This window comes from Mytilus californianus, unplaced genomic scaffold, assembly GCF_021869535.1.
Source record: "Mytilus californianus isolate M0D057914Y unplaced genomic scaffold, xbMytCali1.0.p SCAF_6, whole genome shotgun sequence".
Taxonomy (NCBI): domain Eukaryota; kingdom Metazoa; phylum Mollusca; class Bivalvia; order Mytilida; family Mytilidae; genus Mytilus; species Mytilus californianus.
The window spans coordinates 96,717,100-96,740,654 of NW_026262712.1; the positions used below are offsets into that span (position 1 = coordinate 96,717,100).

At 34.9% G+C, this 23,555-nt stretch overlaps 1 protein-coding gene across 1 annotated transcript; it reads left to right on the forward strand.

Annotated features, from left to right (window-relative positions):
- Nucleotides 1-17,314: 17,314 nt before the first annotated feature.
- LOC127706464 (uncharacterized) lies at nt 17,315-23,335 on the forward strand. The gene is made up of 2 exons (XM_052211092.1): nt 17,315-18,243; nt 23,222-23,335. Exons 1-2 carry the CDS (start codon nt 17,328-17,330, stop codon nt 23,317-23,319), a joined length of 1,014 nt encoding a protein of 337 aa, XP_052067052.1. The 5' UTR covers nt 17,315-17,327; the 3' UTR covers nt 23,320-23,335.
- Nucleotides 23,336-23,555: the final 220 nt, after the last annotated feature.

Sequence of the window (23,555 nt, forward strand, 5' to 3'; positions counted from 1 at the left end):
AGATTTAGTTTTCCTGAGGGATTATGTAAACAATGACAGTGACTGATAAATGGATCAGAAGTGGTATCAACCTGTGACTGAAATAAAGTAGGAAGGTAAATCAGGTTTCAAGGCTTCAAACCGTCGCCTATTAAACTGCTGTAACAGAAGAAAACTGTACAATTAAAATGCGGCATCTATAATCAAGTCATTGATTATTCCCCAATATCAACTTAATACTGACAATTGTCCCTTAATGCTTAAAATCTGTATAGCACAAAACAATAAAAACATGTGTGTGAAAAATGCTTAACTTAATATCCTACATGTCATTTTTGGAATTGACTTAATGTTTTATAAAAGTAAACAACGCATTATTCCTTAAATTGAAGATAAGTATGATAAATATTCTTAAAATATACTACGACATTGTTTTTTTTAAACTGAGTGTATTATGAATAAAAGAATATGTGGGGTATATGTCAATGAGACAGCAACCCGAAAACACTGAGCCAAAAACCATATAATCATTTGGTGCTTGCTAAACGTCCAGTTGCAAATTTTTCATGCATCTCAGAACGAAAACATGTACATATAAGCAATACATTGCAACAGGTACCTACGGACCCCTCAGAGTTGTTTCAAGGATTTTACAACTGGACGGAAGAAACCAAAGGATGATCATTTTTCTATACCCCAGACAACACAGAAAAAACGAAAATTTCTAGAGATCAACATACGATCTACAGCAAAAGATCAACAATTCAGTGGGAATTATTTTGTCTTTAAGATTCTATATATCCAATCAAAAGAGGAAATATTCAGTAGCAAAACAAAAAGGTGTATTGAAGGTAGAAATATAATTTCTATACTTGATTTTTCAAAGAAATATAGGTAAACAAGTTCGAAATATGAAACAAAATTGTCAAACTGTGGCAGTAAAACTACACACCTGGATGACAACCTGTTTAATAGCCCAGCAGGTTGACAAATTGTATTTTATATTTCAATATTCAACTTCCCTAGCAGTCCATGATTTATGACCCCCAATAAATTCCTGACATCTAATGTCAGACATAGAGGATGCTGATGATTTATCAGACTATGTCCTACAGTAAAGTAACCAAATGAACAAATAAAAACGTATCGATATGACACGGAACAAGTAAGTCTATAATAATTAAAAGAAATGGTAGCGTTTGGTTATTTGTAGAACTTGGTTTTAATTGGCAGACCTATGATTGTTATGTCTCCCTTTCGAAAGAAGGACTTTATGATTCTATATTAGTAGTAATTATTCTTCGTCTTATGGTTCACATACAACTTTGTCCGGGCCAAAACTCGATCATCTTTGTTTATCGATTTATTATATTTGGTGAAGTATACACAGACTTAAAACACCCTGACAAGTTATTTTGCTAGATTCTGCAAAATAACAGAACCATGGTCATTTTCTTTACCTTAGACTTTATTAAAAATTTTCATTGTTTTCAATTTTTCAAATGTATGTTCATTTATCATAGTTATCTTTGAAACTTGTCATATTTTTTCTTTGTTTTTTGGGGGGTTTTGTTGGACAAAACAACTAAAAAAAAATTATTTCAATGTCAACCATTCGGTTGCCATAGCAACAATGTACCGGAATCTGCAATCTAAATAATAATGACTTAATAATGATGACTTAGTCATTTTTCTTTTCCTTTAGGAAAAATACATTAAAGGGGTACTAGCTGTCAAATTCATGTTCATCGATTCGACTCAAATTCTCATATTTAATTTATAACAATGTAAAACATTTATCCAAACTATTAAAAGTCTGAAATAAACAGTTAACAGGACATGGGTATGATAACACGTAGCTTCGTTTCGTGTATATTTTAGTCTAGACGCCATCTAATTAACTATCGAGTTGACCTCCAAAGTCATTCGATGACCATATAAGCGTTAGCGATGTAAACATAAATAAAAATATAAATAGATTAAGCGAACTCGTGCTATTGGATTTTTCTAGGTCTGTTTAATTTCATATTATAAATTAAAAATATATGTTTATCATCGTTTTTACCTGTATAAGAAAGTTTTTTTGTGGATCGGATCAGTCAATCAAATGATTTACCTTTGTTTCACTTTCAATGTTGACATTCTTTTTCTTTAAATAACTTTACACATACAATTCACGTGTTATCCATCTCTAGCAAAGGGGTTAAATTGAAGTTCACATGAATACGGATTCAATGAGGTCGAATTATTCACTTGCAAGTGAATAATTCATCATCAATGTTTCTTAGCTTATTTTGACAAAATTGAACCTTACTGGCGGCTAAAAGCGAATAATTATTTCTCTATTTCACTTTCATTAATGATTGAATAAAAAAATCATATATTAGATTTCGTAGCTAGTGCCCCTTTAATGCTAAGAACGTGAATACCAAGATATTTTCCCTTACAATGTGAACAATGAGATTTACTCCAAAAACTTGATGCTCATGCTGCAAAGTGTATTGGTAACAAATTAGATAAAAATATAAACACTGCACTTTGCAATGCCTATAATGATCTAAAGTTTATTTTCAGCCCCTTTGATACATGTAATTAATTTAATGTAATGAAATCAAAAAGATAATTTGTGTAAATTTAGAACGCGATTCTAAACGGGATTTTTACCTAAACTATTTATTTCAGGTAAAGAAATCTACTTGTCTTGTATATCTTAAAATAAGATTCAAATTTCCTCAAGTCAAGAAATGACATACCGCATGATATAATTGGACATTCAATAACAGTTACTCCGATTACGTTACGTGACTTTTACCGCCTTAAACCTGGAAATGTCATGGCGGGTCATAATAAGGTAAAATAATTGATTTGCCCGGAACATAACTTTTTCATCCTTGGCATGGCATATTGATGTTTGGCACATATATGCATCATTTCAAGACGATGTATCGGGTAGGGGTCGCCCCGCTATTCCGACACCCCATTGGTCCGACACCCCATTCTACCGACACCCCATTGATACGACACACCATTTGTCCGACACCCCAATAGTCCGACACCCCAATAATCCGACACAACGTGAATTGAAAATCTACTTCATACTAAGAAATGGAAAGGACAACCGGCTTCCAAACTGGTACATGTATATAAGAAATACAATTCCATCTGGATAAAGATGATTAATAACTGGTGCATACGTGGCCTTTTTATTTAAAACAAGTTAATATAAAGTTATATACAAACTATGTACAGGAGATGAAGCTATCTAAATGAGAGTGGAGAGAACAGCATATGTAAGCTGCACTCTGAAAGAGTCGACTGTCTGTGAATTAACAACTGTAGTTGGTAGGAGATTCCATTGCGTTATTGTGTATGGAGAAAATGAAAATCTGTACGAGTGTTTGGATGTATAGATGTGTCTGAAGGTGTGTGAACGATGTTTTCTGATTCTTGAGTCTGATGGAATGAGAATTGTGCTAGATGGTATCACAACAAGATAATGTGTGATCTTGTACATCATAACCAGGTCAGGCGTGCACGTAATCTGCGCTGTGTTAATTGTTGCCAGTTGAGTGTATTGAGCATGCTTGATACACTGCTTGTGTTATGATACCTGTTGCAGGCATACCGAGCAGCTCTCCTTTGGACCATCTCTATCTTCGAGATAGATTCTGAAGTGTGGGGGTCCCAAACCGAGCAAGAGTACTCGAGTTTGGGACGGACAAGTGCTTGGTATGCCTGGCTCTTAATGTTTTGATTTGATGTTTTCATGTTTCGTCTTAGAAAGCCAAGTGTTTTATTGGCGTTCGAAATATTTTCATCTATAAAAAGTAAAATCACAAAAATACTGAACTCCGAGGAAAATCCAAAAAGGAAAGTCCCCAATCAAATGGCAAAATCAAAAAAACAAACACATCAAACGAACGGATAACAACTGTCATATTCCTGACTTGGTACAGGCATTTTCTTATGTAGACAATGGTGGATTGAACCTGGTTTTATAGCTAGCTAAACCTCTCACTTGTATGACAGTCGCATCAAATTCCATTATATTGACAACGATGCGTGAACAAAACAAACAGACACAATAGGTAAAAACTGTCAAAAATAGGGGTACAGCAGTCAACATTACGTTATCATCTTAATCACTATAAAAACAAACAAATGTAACGAAGAAGCACAAAAAGGCATACATCAAATTTAAAATCCCCCTTTTGCTTATATTATACGATTTTATTTATCTATGTAAAATCCACCCATAAAGGATGGAAGGTTTTAAGTACTGGCGTAAAATCACGCGTTTGAAATTCGCACAGGTAGACATAAAATAATTTTGTCGTTCAAAGTATGAGGGGATACATAAATACAGAGTCACGTAAAATGGATATAACAAAAAACAGACTTGACAGTTAAAGTAATATTAATAAATAAAATAAAATAATTGTGTGGTACAAAGTATGGCGATATACATAAGTACAGAGTCACGTCAAATGTATATCACAAAAAACAGACTCAACAGTAAAAGTAATATTAATAAATAAAATAATTTTGTCGTTCAAAGTATGACGGGATACATAAGCACAAGTCACGTCAAATGGATATCTCAAAAAAACAGACTTAACAGTAAAAGTAATATTAATAAAGATAAATAAAAGAATACTATAACACGTTATAAAGATGATAAACAACGTCAGTACGCAAAATCTATACTTCAAGACCATCGTGTATTATTTGTGAAGTTGCTACGGAATATTTATCAACAAGTTCTAGGTACCTTCCGATGAACTTTTTTAGAAAAAGGACGAGACGTTCTTTGACATACCCCTGGTTCATCAACTTTCTGCTCAGACAATGTGACGTTTTACAAAGTCTGAGTAGGAGCTGCAAGCTCTTGAATACCGAATAAGTTGGGAAATTTATATCCCATATGCAGGTGAAGTTGGAACATTGCTACTAAGGTGGGGGAAATTGATAATTTCAAAATTAAAATCGTCTCGTTTGTCATAGATTCTGGTACTGAGATGACTGTGTATGTCAAATTCGAGGTATAAGTCTAAAAATGAGGCGGAAGAAGCCGTGTCTGTTGTTTCTTTAATTTCTAGATCTGGTGGATATATTAATGGAACCCGATCAGAAAAGTTCGGATTGTTAATGGAAAGAACATCATCAATATATCTGAAAGTGAAATTAAATAACCTGGCTTCTTTGATCTTCTTGTTTTTGACAAGTGTCTGAAGGAACTCCCGATTCATATGAAAATAAGACGAGGTCGGCAAGGAGAGGCTCACAGTTCGTTCCCATAGGAATGCCGACAATTTGTTGAAAAAGTCTACCTCCAAATTCAACAAATATGTTGTCAATAAGAAACTCCAGCATACTGATCACTTGTTTCTCTGTGTAGCATGTTTTACCCTTTTGTTCACTATTAACAAAATATGCCTTATGGTATCCCAAAGTATATGTTTGTCCCATTTGAGGTTAGATTGCAGTGTGATGCCTAGTTACTTAGCAGATGTAACAGTTTCTAAAATATGATAGTGAAGAGTGTAATTATGTTGTAAAGGTTGACGATCACCCCCAGTTTTTGGTGGGGTTCGTGTTGCTTAGTCTTTAGTTATCTATGTTCTGTCATCTGTACTATTATTTGTCTGTTTGTCTTTTTATTTTTGGCCATGGCGTTGTCAGTTTGTTTTCGATCTATGAGTCTGACTGTCCCTCTGGTATCTTTCGTCCCCCTTTTTGGACGTTTAGTTGTGACAGAGAGAACAATACACTTGTCTGGTTGGAAGGCCATCAGCCAGTCCACTTCCCATTTCGTAGCTGCATCAAGATCAGCTTGCAGTTTGAGACAGTCACCCTGGGATTTAACTGGTATGTATGTGATACTGTCATCAGCAAATAATCTTAGTTTGCTATGAGTAAGGTAGTCTTGGAGGTCGTTAATATAGGCCAAGAATAGGACTGGACCTAAGACAGTACCTTGTGAAACCCCAGAGGTGACTGGGACTGTGCTTGATGATCTTCCTCCAGAACAACTGTCTGAGTACGGTCGGAGAGAAATGCCGAGATCCAGTTTAATGTGTTTCCATTGATGCCAAAATGATTTAATTTGTACAGTAAGTGACGATGTGGAACTTTATCAAAGGCTTTTGCAAAGTCCATTTTTATAAGATCTACTTGTGTATTTGAATTGTTTGTGGATTGAAGTTCTTGGATGAAGGGAAGTAGTTGTGTTGCGCAAGATTGAGAGTGCCGAAAGCCATGTTGGAGGTCGTACAAAATGTTATTTGATTCAGGATGTTTCATAATGTGTGACGCGACTATGTGCTCCATTAACTTGCAGCAAATACAAGTTAATGAGATTGGTCTATAATTGACCGGTTTATGTTTGTTCCCTGTTTTATATGCCGGTGCGACTCTAGCATGTTTCCAGTCGTTAGGTGTGATTCTAGTGATGTAGGATGTTTTGAAAATTCGGCACAGAATTAGTGCGATTTGTGTCTGCATTTCTTTGAGTAAGCGGCCACGGATGTTATCTGGGCCGGTGGCTTTATGAGGGTTGATCTAACTTAAGAGCTTTTCGGTCGCATTTTATGTTATATGTAATTTACTGATTTTAGGATGTGTGCTGATGCCCTTGTTTGGTATTGAGTCATTTGTTACTGGTGTAAATACAGATTACAATTGTTCGTTTAAAAGATTTGCTTTCTCTGTAGCATCTGTAATGATATTGCCGTCTTTCTTTAGTGCAGAGATGCCAGATTTGTCAGTTCTTATTGACTTGATATATTGAAAAAGCTTTTTAGGTTTACTCTGCTTTTGTGTTGGAATATCTGGTTCATTGATGGGAAGATCACAGATTAGTTTTTTAATATATTCCCAGTAGGCTTTCCTTTGTTCTTTTTGTACCTGAGCTTTCATCTTCTTATATTTCTCAGTGTATTTGCTGTTTTTTCGCTAGCGCTTTTCGTACAGTTTATTTTTCTTGTTTATTTGACGTCTTAATTTGTCAGAGATCCACGGTAATCGGTGTTTGTTTCGTAGGATCTTTGATGGAATATTTCTTTCGACAGAGCTGATGAGTTTAGATTTAAAGGGTTCCCATAGCTCATTAGTGTCTAGAGAATCATAGGTGTCAATGATTGTTTTATGGATGATACCTATGTCAGTTTTAATGTCCTCCCAGTTGGCTTTATTGTACATATAATCTTTTTGTGGGGTTTCTCTTATTCTCTTAAGCCAGATGTCTGCTTCAGTATAGACAATATCATGGTCGCTTGAACCTATTGGTGGCAGTGTGGTTACTTTGCTGATGTATGTTGGGTTGTTAATCATGATCAGATCTAGTATACGGTCATTTCTTGTTGGTGTATTGACAATTTGATGTAAGTTGTGTCATTCATTATATCTAAGAGATTTTGGTGAAGTTGTATGTCAGGTTTGCCTGGTAGTGTACATAATTTTGACCAATCAATATGTCCCAAGTTAAAATCACCCCCAACGATGATGGTTGCATTTGATTGACTATTGATACGATTTAGAGATTGATGGAGTTGCTCTAGAGACAAGCCTGTATCAGATGGTGGTCTGTAATAGGATGATATTAAGATGTTTTTTGAGCCAGCGATATTGATTTTTGCCCAGACTACTTCACATTCTGTTTCTAGTTCTTTTACCTCTGAACTTATGAATTATTTTGTTATTGCTATAAGTACACCCCCATAGCTTTGGTTGTTGATACTTGGTGCCCTGTCATTGCAATACACATTGTATAAGTCTGACGGAAAGTACTCATAAGAAGAAGTGTTTGGTTCTAGCCATGTTTCGTACCTAGTATGATATATGGTTTGACAGTATCAATGATTTCTAGTAGGTCAGCTTTTTTGTTTTTTATTAATTGTAAATTCATGTTTAGAATGTTTAATGGCATTTTGCTCTTTTTTGTTGTTGTATAAGCTTTTTCATGACTGGGAAGTTTGTGTGGAATTGGGGATGATGCAGCTTTTGGTGCCCTAGGACTTCCTACATCTCTAAGACTACTCGGTGAATTTAAGCTGTCATATGTATTTGATGTTTCTAAGGTTGTAAAGTTAAAGAAGCTTGAGCTAAAATTTGGCATACCACATTGGGTACAGTGCCAACTTATGTTACTATTATTCATCATGTTGTATATATGGTTTGGTATTCATTGGCGATCGATGTGATACCAAGTTTCACAGGAGTCGCAGCAGACGGCATGATGTTTCCAGGTCACCGCCTTACTACAACTGCAACAAGGCCATCTAGGTAAACGTGGGCCTGGGTTTGATTCAGTCTCAAATACATTTGCAAGTTATATAAGGAACAAATATTAATGAACCGATCTTGGTGTTCTTTGTTGAAGAAATTTAATGGTTTGCATACCCTTAAGATTAAGTAAATTTTTGTAGCTACAGCCTTGACTAGACATCACATACACGATTGGGAAATGTTCTGATAGTGCTAGTGATAGATTATGGTCATATGTTTTCATCTGATTTGTTTGACAAGCGTTGAAGCATGGTGATAACTTAGCAAGAGTGCAAGTCGATATCAGTATAGATGTAAACATTATGGTAAATGTAAACATGATGAAATGTTTAGCTATGACACGTGACAAACTCACCTGTGCTCAAACAGAAATGATGAAAAGTAGGGTATACTCTCAGGGTTAGTGGAAATGATGAGTTAATCTTCGTCTCATGTGTGACTCAGGAGCACCGGTACTAGAAATACCTGTTAGTACATAGTTTAGGTAGGCTACAGAATGTTCAATGTTTACTTTCGGTATTGAAGTTTGTCACGTGACCACGAAGGCGGTCCGTATCATAAACACTTAAAAGTATATAAAAATTTAATTGACTATTTTGTTGTATTTTGCCAACACTGGTCGATGTCTGAATGTGTTTTAGATATGTTTGCAAGTTTATACGTTACAAGAATGTTTTTAAATTCAAGATAAGACACTTTCTTTCAGGAGCAGAAATTCCAGAGGAACTTCTGTTAAGAGCAACAAATATATAGGTAAACAAGTGTGGGTAAGGGTTCTTAAAGTGCAGAGAACGTGCCACTCTCTCTCTACACTAGACATCGGTTTTAATGTCTTTTTTTCGGACCGAACGTGGCTGCGTATTTATACATTCAGTAAAACCAAAGGACGCCCCACTTGGCAAGGGGTTTCCTTTATTTCATAAACAAAAAAAGTTAACATTGTTTTTATACTTTAGTCATCCTTGGGGTGAAGAGAATTTGGAATTAGAAGAACAGTCTCTCTTCGTAAATAAAATGTCCAGATTGCAATATACTCTCAGAACTGTTAAACTAAAAAGGTTTCATTAATAAATACAAAAGACTTTTTTTTATCCAAGCATGTTGGTATCAAGAACAAAATATACAGAATGCAACAAGAAGGTAAAGACAGCAACACGTCAGAACAATAGGGATTGTATGGAAGACCTAGCAAGAGAAGCAAAAAGTGCAGCTTCAAATTAGAGAATGGGACAGATTTACCAAGTAACTAAACAACTAAGTGGTAAACAAGCTAAGGTAAATATGCCAATCAAAGACAAAAACAACAATATACTAACAACAGAAAGAGATCAATACTTAAGATGGAAGGAACATTTTCAAGAGGTTCTTAATTGAAGAGATCCAGACAAGCTAGCAATTATTCCTGAAGCACCCATAGACTTAGAAATAGAAACAGATCTACCTTCAAAACAAGAAATACAGAGAGCCATTAAAAGCTTGAAAAACAAAAAGGCACCTGGTATAGACCAACTAAATGCAGAACTTTTTAAGATAGATCCAGTGTTAGCAGCGGATACTTTACATCCAGTATTCCAGAAAATATGGGAACAAGCTGTTATTCCTAACAGTTGGTCTGAAGGCAACATCATAACAATACCAAAATCAGGAGACATAACTAACTGGAGAGGAAGGTCTTCTGCATAATTTTAATATCAGGAATTATAGACGCTTTGGATAAGAAACTACGACAAGAACAAGCTGGTTTCAGAAAAGGTAGAGGTTGCGGTGAATTTAAGCTGTCATATGTATTTGATGTTTCTAAGGTTGTAAAGTTAAAGAAGCTTGAGCTAAAATTTGGCATACCACATTGGGTACAGTGCCAACTTATGTTACTATTATTCATCATGTTGTATATATGGTTTGGTATTCATTGGCGATCGATGTGATACCAAGTTTCACAGGAGTCGCAGCAGACGGCATGATGTTTCCAGGTCACCGCCTTACTACAACTGCAACAAGGCCATCTAGGTAAACGTGGGCCTGGGTTTGATTCAGTCTCAAATACATTTGCAAGTTATATAAGGAACAAATATTAATGAACCGATCTTGGTGTTCTTTGTTGAAGAAATTTAATGGTTTGCATACCCTTAAGATTAAGTAAATTTTTGTAGCTACAGCCTTGACTAGACATCACATACACGATTGGGAAATGTTCTGATAGTGCTAGTGATAGATTATGGTCATATGTTTTCATCTGATTTGTTTGACAAGCGTTGAAGCATGGTGATAACTTAGCAAGAGTGCAAGTCGATATCAGTATAGATGTAAACATTATGGTAAATGTAAACATGATGAAATGTTTAGCTATGACACGTGACAAACTCACCTGTGCTCAAACAGAAATGATGAAAAGTAGGGTATACTCTCAGGGTTAGTGGAAATGATGAGTTAATCTTCGTCTCATGTGTGACTCAGGAGCACCGGTACTAGAAATACCTGTTAGTACATAGTTTAGGTAGGCTACAGAATGTTCAATGTTTACTTTCGGTATTGAAGTTTGTCACGTGACCACGAAGGCGGTCCGTATCATAAACACTTAAAAGTATATAAAAATTTAATTGACTATTTTGTTGTATTTTGCCAACACTGGTCGATGTCTGAATGTGTTTTAGATATGTTTGCAAGTTTATACGTTACAAGAATGTTTTTAAATTCAAGATAAGACACTTTCTTTCAGGAGCAGAAATTCCAGAGGAACTTCTGTTAAGAGCAACAAATATATAGGTAAACAAGTGTGGGTAAGGGTTCTTAAAGTGCAGAGAACGTGCCACTCTCTCTCTACACTAGACATCGGTTTTAATGTCTTTTTTTCGGACCGAACGTGGCTGCGTATTTATACATTCAGTAAAACCAAAGGACGCCCCACTTGGCAAGGGGTTTCCTTTATTGCATAAACAAAAAAAGTTAACATTGTTTTTATACTTTAGTCATCCTTGGGGTGAAGAGAATTTGGAATTAGAAGAACAGTCTCTCTTCGTAAATAAAATGTCCAGATTGCAATATACTCTCAGAACTGTTAAACTAAAAAGGTTTCATTAATAAATACAAAAGACTTTTTTTTATCCAAGCATGTTGGTATCAAGAACAAAATATACAGAATGCAACAAGAAGGTAAAGACAGCAACACGTCAGAACAATAGGGATTGTATGGAAGACCTAGCAAGAGAAGCAAAAAGTGCAGCTTCAAATTAGAGAATGGGACAGATTTACCAAGTAACTAAACAACTAAGTGGTAAACAAGCTAAGGTAAATATGCCAATCAAAGACAAAAACAACAATATACTAACAACAGAAAGAGATCAATACTTAAGATGGAAGGAACATTTTCAAGAGGTTCTTAATTGAAGAGATCCAGACAAGCTAGCAATTATTCCTGAAGCACCCATAGACTTAGAAATAGAAACAGATCTACCTTCAAAACAAGAAATACAGAGAGCCATTAAAAGCTTGAAAAACAAAAAGGCACCTGGTATAGACCAACTAAATGCAGAACTTTTTAAGATAGATCCAGTGTTAGCAGCGGATACTTTACATCCAGTATTCCTGAAAATATGGGAACAAGCTGTTATTCCTAACAGTTGGTCTGAAGGCAACATCATAACAATACCAAAATCAGGAGACATAACTAACTGGAGAGGAAGGTCTTCTGCATAATTTTAATATCAGGAATTATAGACGCTTTGGATAAGAAACTACGACAAGAACAAGCTGGTTTCAGAAAAGGTAGAGGTTGCATAGACCACATATTTGTCCTACGAAACATCTTTGAACAGTGCCAGAGTGGCAGAGAAAACTACTTGTAAATTTTGTGGACTTTGACAGCTTACACCGGGAAAGTCTTTGGGAAATTTTGAGAAGCTATGGAATACCAAGTAAGATAGTGCAACTCATCAAGCAGTTCTATACAAACTTCTCATGTACCATCAACTCTGAAGCTGACACTAGATTCCTTGTAAAATCAGGAGTAAGGCAAGGATGTGTTACTAGTATGTCAACTGTGCTTTTTATAATTGCTATTGATTGGTTAATGGGAACGACCCTAGCAGAAAGTAAAACCGGACTGAGATGGACACTTTGTACCACGCTTGAGGACACAGACTATGCTGATGATTTAGCACTTTTATCGCATAACGAAGACCATGCATGTGCAGGAGAAGACCAAAAAGCTAGAAGAAAATGCTAAAATGATTGAACTAAGATCAATGCCAAAAAAACAAAGTTAATGTACCTCAACACAGAGAGACACCCTGTCATATTTGTAGAAGGGAAACAGCTGGAAACAGTAGACTCATTTAATTACCTAGGAAGTTGTATAACAACAGAAGCTGGTGCTGAAAGATATATAAAGATCAAAATAGGAAAAGCTAGATCAGCATTCATTATATTAGGCAACATCTGGAAAACAACAGCCTTTTCAAAGAAGTCCAAGCTCAGACTCTATAACAGCTGTGTATTATCTGGTCTCCTATATGGCTCAGAGTGCTGGCGAATGACTGAGAAAGATATCAACAGACTCTCCAGTTTCCATAACACATGTCTGCAGAAGATAATGAAAATATTCAGGCCAAACAAAATCTCCAAAAAAGATCTACACGAGTTTAACAACACCAAGGACATGGATACTTTGCCGATACAAAAGAGATGGAGGTGGCTTGGTAATGTTCTACGCAAACCATCTGAAGACATGACCAAGGTAGCCCTTAGATGGACACCAGAGGGAAAAAGAAAAAGAGGACGACCTAAAACAACATGGAGACGCAGGAAAGAGGATAAACCTGGGGCACAGTGGAAAGAAAAGCAAGCAATCGAGAAGAGTGGAGGAAACTTGTCCTTACCCTATGTACCATAAGGCATAGCCAGGACTAAGTAAGTAAGTAAGATTGTTGGTTTCCATCTCCACTGAACTTGAATTTAAAAATCGAAAACTTTATAAAAAAATATCCATAGTATAACTGAACAGTCGATTATATTTGGTTCTTTATTGAATGCTTTATTACGATTGTTAAACTCAATAAATATGGATGACATTTGCCGTCCAAATGGACTTACAGTGAATATAACTGCTTCATATTACCGCTCTTCATTCTGGTCGACCCTAGTACTGGATTTATTGTTAATTAGTTTTCATCCTCAGCATGCATGCAATATTTACCACTGGATGTAATGGCAGATGTATCTCCCATTGCGTCTATGTTTTGACCTGATTGAGACGATAGCTGAGTAAGGAAGTCGTTCATCGGGAAATCAATACATGCAAAATCATTTAGGAAGGAAATGTCTTTATAAGGTAAAGCCACATAGAAATATTTTTCGTTATTTTTCATTCAAAATGGCGACTTAGATCCCTTTAGGGTTTTTCAGTATACTGATTTGGATAGTAAACTGCATATTGCTATAAAACTACGAAATATTTATTTTTCATTAAAATAGATTGAGAACATGTCCATGGGACACAGATGCTGTCCCCACTTGCATATTACATCATAAAGGTACATAACTAGAGAACTGTAAAAGTGACGCCACCCAAATTCGAACTTGATCTGGGTTTTATAGTAATAAGCATTGGGTATAAGTTTCATAACATGTTGTTGAGACAACCTAAACTTAGGAAACAAATTTTGGGACGTACGTACAGACGGACGGACGGACGGACAGTACAGACGAACGGACGGATTTACGGATGGATAAGGGTAACACTCAATGTTCCCTTCGCCTAATGGCGGGGACATAAACATGTTGATCTGCAAACAAAGTCCCTGTGCGGCGAACGCGTCAAAAACGGAAGAGTGTAATCATTGAACCAGTTTATCCACTATTTGAAAAAGAGCGAAATTACAACAGAACACTTCTTTATATATACACAAGTGTTCTGTCGAAATTTCACTCTTAGTTTATTGGTCAGTGACGAAGCCAAAAGGGGGGGGGGCCGAGTATTGGAATCCTCCTTTTTTTGACGATCAATGCTTTTGTCCCCATATGATTGGAACGCCCTTTTAAAAATGGCTGGATCCGCCCCTGTTGGTGCCCATATATACACAAACTAAACTCGTGTTCTTCTTCGATTAATGGCATTATACTGTAAAAAATATTAAATTAGAAGTTTTAGTTGAGTTACAACACTGTTATTACTTTTCATATCCACTCAAGCCATATTCACTCATATAATCATGTACGCAGCAAAGCTTCATTGGTTCCTTTAATATTTTTCTTACTCTGTCGTTTTTTAAACTGTATCTCTGAGATGCTATATCGAGAGGGATTAAAGAAATTCGCCAACAAAGTAGGTTGTGCTTTCAGTTAGTGGTGATGATATTCTGCGACTATAATACTAATACATTAATCAAGCTTGCATCACCTGTTCCCACGAAGGACAGTGTCCTGTTCTTAATATTAAACGAACCTTTATTTGGCTTTCTAATATAAAAAAAAAGTACATTTTTTGTTAAACATTTCGATGTCAGACTAATGGAATGTCGAACTATTGTGTGTCGAACAAATAGGGTATCGGACTATTGGAGTGTCGGACCAATGGGGTGTCGGACTATTGGGGTGTCGGACTAATGGGGTGTCGGATTATCGGGGCTGCTATAGCATTAAAGATGACCTCAGACTTTGAATTTATGTCTAATAACTTATGTGTTACATGTCCACCCCCAAACGATAATACTTTCTTGTTTATCATGGCATGACTTTTATAATACATCTTCGAGTTTACCCCTAAGATAATGTCCCACACCTTCATATAATTCATCATTAAATATATCAAAATGGTTCCGATCTCATCCCCTAAGCCATATACATATCGTAATTATTTACAGTACACACATAGGAATGTCCCATGACATGCATGATACAGAGCTTGATTTATTGTACATTTTTTTGTTTTGTCCATGACTTCTCCGTTGGGTTGCTGTCTCATTGACGTTTACCCAATTAATCATGTTTTTTGTATATATTTTGAATTGTATTATCAGATTATTAGCCGATATCACTAAAATTGTATATGTTGTATTATACGTACGACAAAAATGCTAATTATATTATAAACCCTATAGTTAATTAATTACGACGTATTTGTGGTAGTGGTTCTGGCTGTGGAGGAGGTGTTCATACCATTATATATCAATGTTTCAACCACATAAAGCTTTAAACTTGCAATCAAAATGTCGTTTACTTTTTTATCGATGTTTGTGTTATGAAGTTCTATATATAGGATACAAAACAGGAAGTAATTACTTCAGTTAACAAAGAATGTGTGCTCTGTACATTTTGAGACCATTTGAAAATGAAATACAAAGCATTTAATTCTTAAGTGTATGACATGCTGAAACAAGATGAGCAATGTAAGTAAAAAATACTCCACCTATATCTATATAATTATATATATAACATGTATAAATTTCATTCCTTATACAATGTACAGTGTAGTATATGCAATCCACAAAAGAAAAGCATATTTATGGTCGAATCTTGGGGCCATAACTTAAAGGATAAAAATACAATGAAGTTATGTACTTTGACGTATACTACTCATCTCCTTTTGATTCATGTTATATTGAATTATATTATCAGAATGCAAATAATCAAGAACAATGACACACATTTTAAAATTCTTTCACTTATACTCATACCAATATGTTTAATAAGACAACAACAAACGGATATATGCACTTATGAATATTTTTGGCCTACATAAGTTGAAATATACGTAATCAAAAACATATATATATGAGGACACAATTGGGACGGAAATGCAAAGGTAGATATATAAAACTTAATAATATGAACACCTACAATATTATAATATTATAATATATAATTAAAGGACAACTGCAAATGGTATATGGTGTGATTTATAACACTGATATAAAATTACTTCCTGATGAACATTATATACAATATAAACGTGGCTGCGTGTCTATACATCCAAAATAGTAAAAATGTAGATTTTACGTGTATATAGTATTGCATGAGTTTTGTTTTGTTTTCTACTAATGCATTGCTATAATTTACACTTTTTGCTTAATTTTCGATTTCAATAGTAAACAAACGACTGGTTGTCATAGTTAACACGTGCCAAAATATACCACAAGATCTGACAAAGGCAAATACAATATAAGATAATTTATTTTAAGAAAAAAATTATCGCGGAAAGGTGAAAATAAATATCTTTCCTATATTTGCCAGGTCAATGTTTCACGCTCAATGAGCCTCTAGTTTATACTTTAAGGGTTTTATAAATGCAAAACTGGTTGAAGTGGTACACAGGAAAAATTGCAACATATGTTTTTCATATGTTTTCAAAACATATGAAAAACATATGATTTTCATATGTTTTTCATATGTTTGTCCCAAACATATGAAAAACATATGTTTACAAACATATGTTTACATATGTTTTGAAACATATGAAAACATATGGAAGCAAATGTAACACAATTGTGTTCCATACGATAATCATCAGGAAGTAACTACATACAGCAAAACCGAGACGATTACATGTAACCTTTAGACACTTAATAACAATCTGTACGAATATTATTGACATATACCCTGCAGCCACTAAATGACCATGTCTACTGTGAAATAACATGTATCCGTCAGGGGTTAATTGCATAGTTTGACAATTAACCACAGACTAGTATTACTCCACAACCAGACTACTACGTAACCGGCCTACAGCTATGGACCGTTTGTATGGACCACTAGACTATATAAGATCTCTCATTTTGGACTTCAAGACACAATTCGATCACACCAGAATTCGTCAGATCTCGGCCAGTGTCTCAGTGAAAAACATTTATTTGAACTTTTAATCGCTCTTTGAATACTTGTAATTTAAGCAATAAATTCTAATTGACAAGTATTAGTTAACTTAATTGACTTCGCAACATAAGTCAAATTGGTGCCGTTCAGACCAAGGATCAACCAGGACTTCTAACCACTATACGATAGAAAGGAACCACGTAAGTTGCAATTACCATAGCTTTCATTCTTTTTTAATGGATAACCAAGATACTTCTATGTCAGCACAAAAAGTAGAATTAGCTTTCAATGGTGTCGCGAACGAACTTCATGGGTTAAGGGAAGTAGTTACTATTCAAGGCGATGTAGCCGCCGAACTAAAAGGGTTAAAATCAGCCATTTGTTCTCAAAACGTAGTTCAAGGAATAACGCCTTTTGAAGGTAATACGAAAGATTTTAAAGCCTGGATTAAGTCAATTGAAAAATATGCTTTACTTTTTAATGATAGGGATCGAATTAAGGAAATAGCTTTTCAAACATGTAAAGGGGCTTGTTCAGATTACATACAAAGGTATTTAAGAGACCATCGGGATACCACTTGGGAACAATTAAAAAAAGAATTAACTTCAAGGTTTGGAGAAATTACGGACCCTCAACATGCGTCAACTCTTTTGAGACAATTAAAACAAAAAGGGGACGAGTCTGTTCAAATTTATGCAGAAAATTTATTGAATTTGGCAAATGAGGCATATTCAGATTTAGATGGAAATAATGAAGCTATAGAAAGGGAACTCGTAGGCATTTTTATAGATGGTTTGGCTCATTCTTATTTAAAAATGAAATTAATGAGAGAAAACCCAGCTACTTTTTCTTTGGCAGTTAAAAGTGCAATGACTGAACAAAATTTGAGAAAAAGATTTACTTTAAGAACGGAAAGGGTAGACGAACCAAGGTATAAAACAATAAGACCAATGACATTAACTAGACCACGACGGACTGAACCTTTGAACTCTCATGAACCAATGGAAATTGATCATTATCGTGATGCAAAACGTTGTTATTCTTGTGGTAAAGTAGGTCATGTATCACGTGATTGTCGTTCTGGGGGAAAATTGAGACAAATTAATGCCGTAGAAATGCAAACATATCACGGAAATTCGGGTAGAAACAGGGAAATTAATTGTTATTCTTGTGGTAAGGTAGGACATATAGCACGAGATTGTCGTTCTAGGGGAACATATAGACAAGTAAATGCAGTTGAAACGCAACAATATCAAGGGAATTCGGGAAGAAATAATGAGATAATTTGTTATCAGTGTAATCAACGGGGACATATTAGGCCAAATTGCCCAAATAGAAAACCTAGGACTGTTAACATGGTAGAAAACTGGGGTGTATATCAGGAAAACTAAAGCGCTCTTGTCACGTTGAAGCCGGTGATAAGAGTAAAATTGAAAAGAAATTACCTACTTATTCTATAAATGTTGCAGGAGCTCCAAATTCAACTTTAATTAAAATTCAAAATCAAAGATATAGAGCTCTCGTAGATTCAGGCGCTAGTGTTTCTTTGATACACAAAAGAATTTTTGAAACTTTGAGGGATAAACCAAAATTACTAAAGAAAACGGCTAACTTACAGTCCGTAAATGGGGGGTCTTTACATGTAGAAGGTTGTGCAAACCTTACATTTAAAATAGGTAGTACAAAAGTTACTCAATTATTTTATGTTGTTAGAGACATGAACAGAAATGTTATTTTAGGAAAAGATTGGTTAGTACAAAATGGAGTTAGGTTATATTTTGATTTAGGATGTTTAAGAATTCAAAAAAATTATGTTCCATTAGAAGAAGATATTAATGTGGCTTCAATTGTAAGATTAACCGTAAATGCCGTATTAAAACCACAAACAATTAATGTTTGTCCCGTAGGCCTTAAGAACAATCCAAGTTTTGGAAGTACTAAATTGTTAGAAATCTCACCTGTAGCTTCAGGGTATGTTAGTACAGAACCAGGCTTAATGATAAGTAATACGGTGGTTAATTTTAATAAAAATAGGAAGTTTCCTTTGATGATTGTAAATAACACAAACAAATCAATTAGGTTAAGAAGAGGTTGTGTAGTAGGTAAGGCTTCTCATTTAGAAGAAATAAATTTAGTCAATGTTAATCAATCACAAGGAACTTCGGAACTCAAAAAGTTAGATGAGTCTGAAATAAGTGTACCACAAGAATTTAAAAAGGATATACTTAGAATGTTAAGGGATAATGAAGATATTTTTGCAACTTCAGACAAAGATTTGGGGTGCACTGATACAGTGCAAATGACTATTGATACCGGGGATCATCCACCTATCAGATTAAAACCCTATAGGGCCCCTCTCAATCAGAGAAAAATAATAGATAAGGCTATTGAGGAATTATTAGAGGCTAATATTATTAGGAAATCTAGGTCGGCTTGGGCTGCGCCTATTATTATCGTTTCTAAAAAGGATAAAACATCAAGGATGTGCGTGGACTATCGCAGCCTGAACGCAGCCAGTAAAATTTATTCCTTTCCGTTGCCCCTGATTGATGACTTGCTTGCTTCAGTAGGTAAAGCCAAAGTAATGACATCGCTTGATTTAAAGTCAGGATATTATCAGGTAAAGGTCAAAGAGTCGGATAAGGAAAAGACTGCTTTTGTATGTCACAAGGGATTATTTGAGTTCAATGTATTGCCATTTGGTCTCGCCTCAGGGCCCAGTTTATTTAGTGAATTAGTTACAGAGGTACTACAAGGGTTAGAACATTTTTCAACTGCTTACATAGATGACATTTTGATATTTTCCGAAACAGTGGAAGAACATTTAGGCCACATACAACAAGTTTTTGATAGATTAAGACAACACAAACTAAAATTAAAATTGAAAAAATGTAATTTTTTGCAAGATGAAACTAATTACTTAGGCTTTATAATAAGTAAAGATGGACTAAAACCAGATCCTGAAAAGGTTAAGGCCATTCAAGGCATGAAAGCTCCCTCGAATGTCAGGGAAGTTAGAGGATTAATAGGTTGTTTGAGTTATTATCGCAGATTTGTACCTTCATTTTCAAAAATTGCGGAGCCTATAGTTGCCTTAACTAGGAAAAACAAGGTTTTTGATTGGACCAACACTTGTCAAGTTGCTTTTGAAAAATTAAGGGGTGAATTAGTGAAAGTTCCCTTATTGGCATATCCAGATTTGAATAAACCATATGTGCTTTACACGGACGCTAGTGATAATTGTGTAGGTGCTTGTTTAACGCAATTACAAGCCAGCCCAATAGAGGGTGAAAATGAAGTTGAAAGACCAATTTACTTCCTATCTCATAAATTGAGTGATACGCAAACACGTTGGTCAACCATTGAAAAAGAAGCCTTTGCGATTCATTATGCCTTACAAAAATTGAATCATTATTTGTATAATGCTGAATTTGTGATAAAAACAGATCACAAACCTTTGAAATACATTCTGGAATCACCAATGCAAAATAAGAAAATTCAACTGTGGGCATTGAACATAACGGGTTATAACTGTACTATTCAGTATATTCCAGGGCCCCAAAACGTGTGTGCAGATTTTATGTCTAGATTACCTTCAGATGAAAAACGAAACGAAAATCCAGATCCGTATCCGGATATTAGTGACAATACTTACGAAATTAATGTGATTAATTCAAATAGATTTCATTTTTCTGATTATGCAAATAATGATAAATTAGTTGAAGATATTCCAGAAAAAGAAAATTTTCAGTTTGAAGAATTTGATATGTCAATCGAACAAATGAAAGACAATACATTACGTGAGTTAAAGGAACAACTTGTAAGCGATAAGGTACCCGAGGCAGTGCAAAACAAGTACATCATAATAGATGACATACTTTATTACATTTCAAATGTAGATAATGATCCTATTATAAGGTTGTACATACCATCTCATATAAAACAAGCAGTTGTAGAACAATATCATGATAAGAATGGTCACATGGGCATTGACAAAACATTTGATTCCATTCGTCAAAAATATTTTTGGCCAAACATGTTTAAGGAATTGTATAATTATGTCACTACTTGTGTACCTTGTCAATCACGCAATTTACAAAAGGTTAGAGCGCCAATTCAGGAAACAAAAATTCCGCCTTATCCTTTTTGTCATGTAGGGGTAGATTTGAGTGGACCGTATCCAACTACCATGTCAGGTAACAGGTACATTATAGGATTTATCGATTTATACTCAGGGTGGCCAGAAGCTTTTAGTGTCGCAACAAAAAGCACTGACAATGTTGCACATCTTTTGATTGAAGAAATTACTTCAAGGCATTCTGGGATTCAAATTCTAACAAGTGATAACGGAGGGGAAAACTGTTCTAAGGCTATGGAGGAAGTTTGTAAGGAACTTAATATAAAGCATATCAAAACTTCATTCTATCACCCTCAGGGTAATGCTAAAATAGAAAGATTTCATAGAACATTACATGATGTTTTGTCAAAATTAACAGAAGATCATTCCACAACTTGGGATTTATACTTGAACCAAGCTTTAGCAGCAATTAGATTCAATATCAATGAGTCCACCCAACTTTCACCTTTTTACGCATTATATAACAGGGATCCAGTTTTACCTTTAGATAACATTTTACAGCCTAGGAGAAAATACAATGGGGAAGAATATCATAAAATTGCCTTGCAACAACAACATAAATCATTTATGTTGGTTCATAAAACCATGAAAAAATCTAAGCAAAAACAAGCTAAGTACGCAAACAAACATAGCAAAGATATAAGGTTTGAGGTAGGAAACCCAGTTTTTTATAAAAACCATAGAAGGGCAAGCAAACTTTCAAAAAAATGGACTCCGTACTATAGGATTATAGAACAAACTTCACCTGTTAGTTTTATTTTAAAAAATCAGTTAGATGGGACAACCACAAAGGCTCATGCTGAACAAATTCGTTTGGCTAAGTTAGATTGGGAAATTCCTAACAACAATCAAGGTAGGACATTACGTAAAGCTGCATATGTAGTTCCCATTGAGTCACAATCAGAAGACTCCTCTGATGATGAAAGCATAGATTCAGACACTCCGTTAAATCAAATTGCAAAAAGATATAAAAAAGAAAGGGAAAATTCTGATGAAGAAGATGATATACCATTAATGGAGTTATCTAAAAAATTAAGGGGGAAGAAAATTTTCTCAGAACAAAATAATGTCAATAATAGTGAAATAGAAAGTGATGATCAAATCATAAAAGAAGAAGTAGAAAATTCGTCTACTAATTCTGAAGTTTCTGACATTGATGATAAAATGTCCAGCAGTCACTCTTCGCCTGTTGAATCTGAAATTTCCGATATGGAAGATAACATGTCTGTAAACCGGGTTAAAATAAAAAATAATCGGAAACCAACTGATAATGGGGCTAACGAAACAAAATTGGTAACCAAGGAACATGTACAAAATTTAGTAAGGGCTTTAATAGGTATTATGTAGGTATCAATTGGCTTTATATGTCGTAAGAAGGATGCAAATCATTTAAAAATTTCTAAAACTTATAAACTATGTAATAAAACTAGTATTTATTCTCATTTTACAGAATGGCAGACAATGAAGAAAGCTTTGCCCAGCTAGAATCCCTCTATTTGTGGAAACTATTACCTGATAATTTATGGTGGGACATATATGTACAATTTAAGATCAATTATTTCCGGGAAATACTAGATAGAAAGAGAAGGGAACCTCTATTTAAGGAATTCCACGCTATACAGAAGCTTATTAACCTGTCGGATCCAATTATAATTGACAATTATTGTGGTTTACCCACAAAATTCGCAGAAATAATTGGACGCCGGAAACAATTTGCCGAAATACGTAACTTATCCTATCAGGAGCATCTTAGGAAGTGGACGGTGGAGAACTTCAAAGCCATTGGATGGTTAAAACGATCCAATCGCTTTGGGGTTTACCACCAAGAAGTGATTCTAAACAAGGCAAGGAAAATGCACCGGATACGCATTTTCGATCTGATAATTAAATTTGAGACTGTGAAGGAAAACAACCAAACATTTTATTCAGGACTATCATATGAATTCCAAAATTGATAAAGGCCAGATAAATAAAATATATTATGATAATTTATATATGTATCATTATTTTTAGGGAGAACCAGTGATGAAGTGGTGGTGGTTCTCACTTGTTCTTTTTGGCTTAACCAGCCAATTCATTGTCAAGGAAAATGTCATGTTTCAAAAAATTAAGGAAATATCAACCACAAGGTCAAATTGGCTCATTACTTTTGTCGTAGACTTGGATCCTTTTGAATTATTTCTTAATAAAATAGAACAAGACTTGGGCAAGGCTTTTCTCGCTACACAAAAAGTTCACACAATTTCTATGTTTTACACCCCAGAAAAAAAAACACATTTTGGCTACTATCTTAAGTCTACAAAGGGAGGTTGAAGGATTAAATCGGACTAAAGATTATTTACAATCA

What these genes read in the sequence shown, in the direction of transcription:
- LOC127706464 (XM_052211092.1), top strand. Translation starts at nt 17,328, where the DNA reads ATGTCAGCACAAAAAGTAGAATTAGCTTTCAATGGTGTCGCGAACGAA. An exon ending in AATTAATTGTTATTCTTGTG is followed by an intron (nt 18,244 to 23,221) that starts GTAAGGTAGGAC and finishes CATTATTTTTAG; the next exon opens with GGAGAACCAGTGATGAAGTG.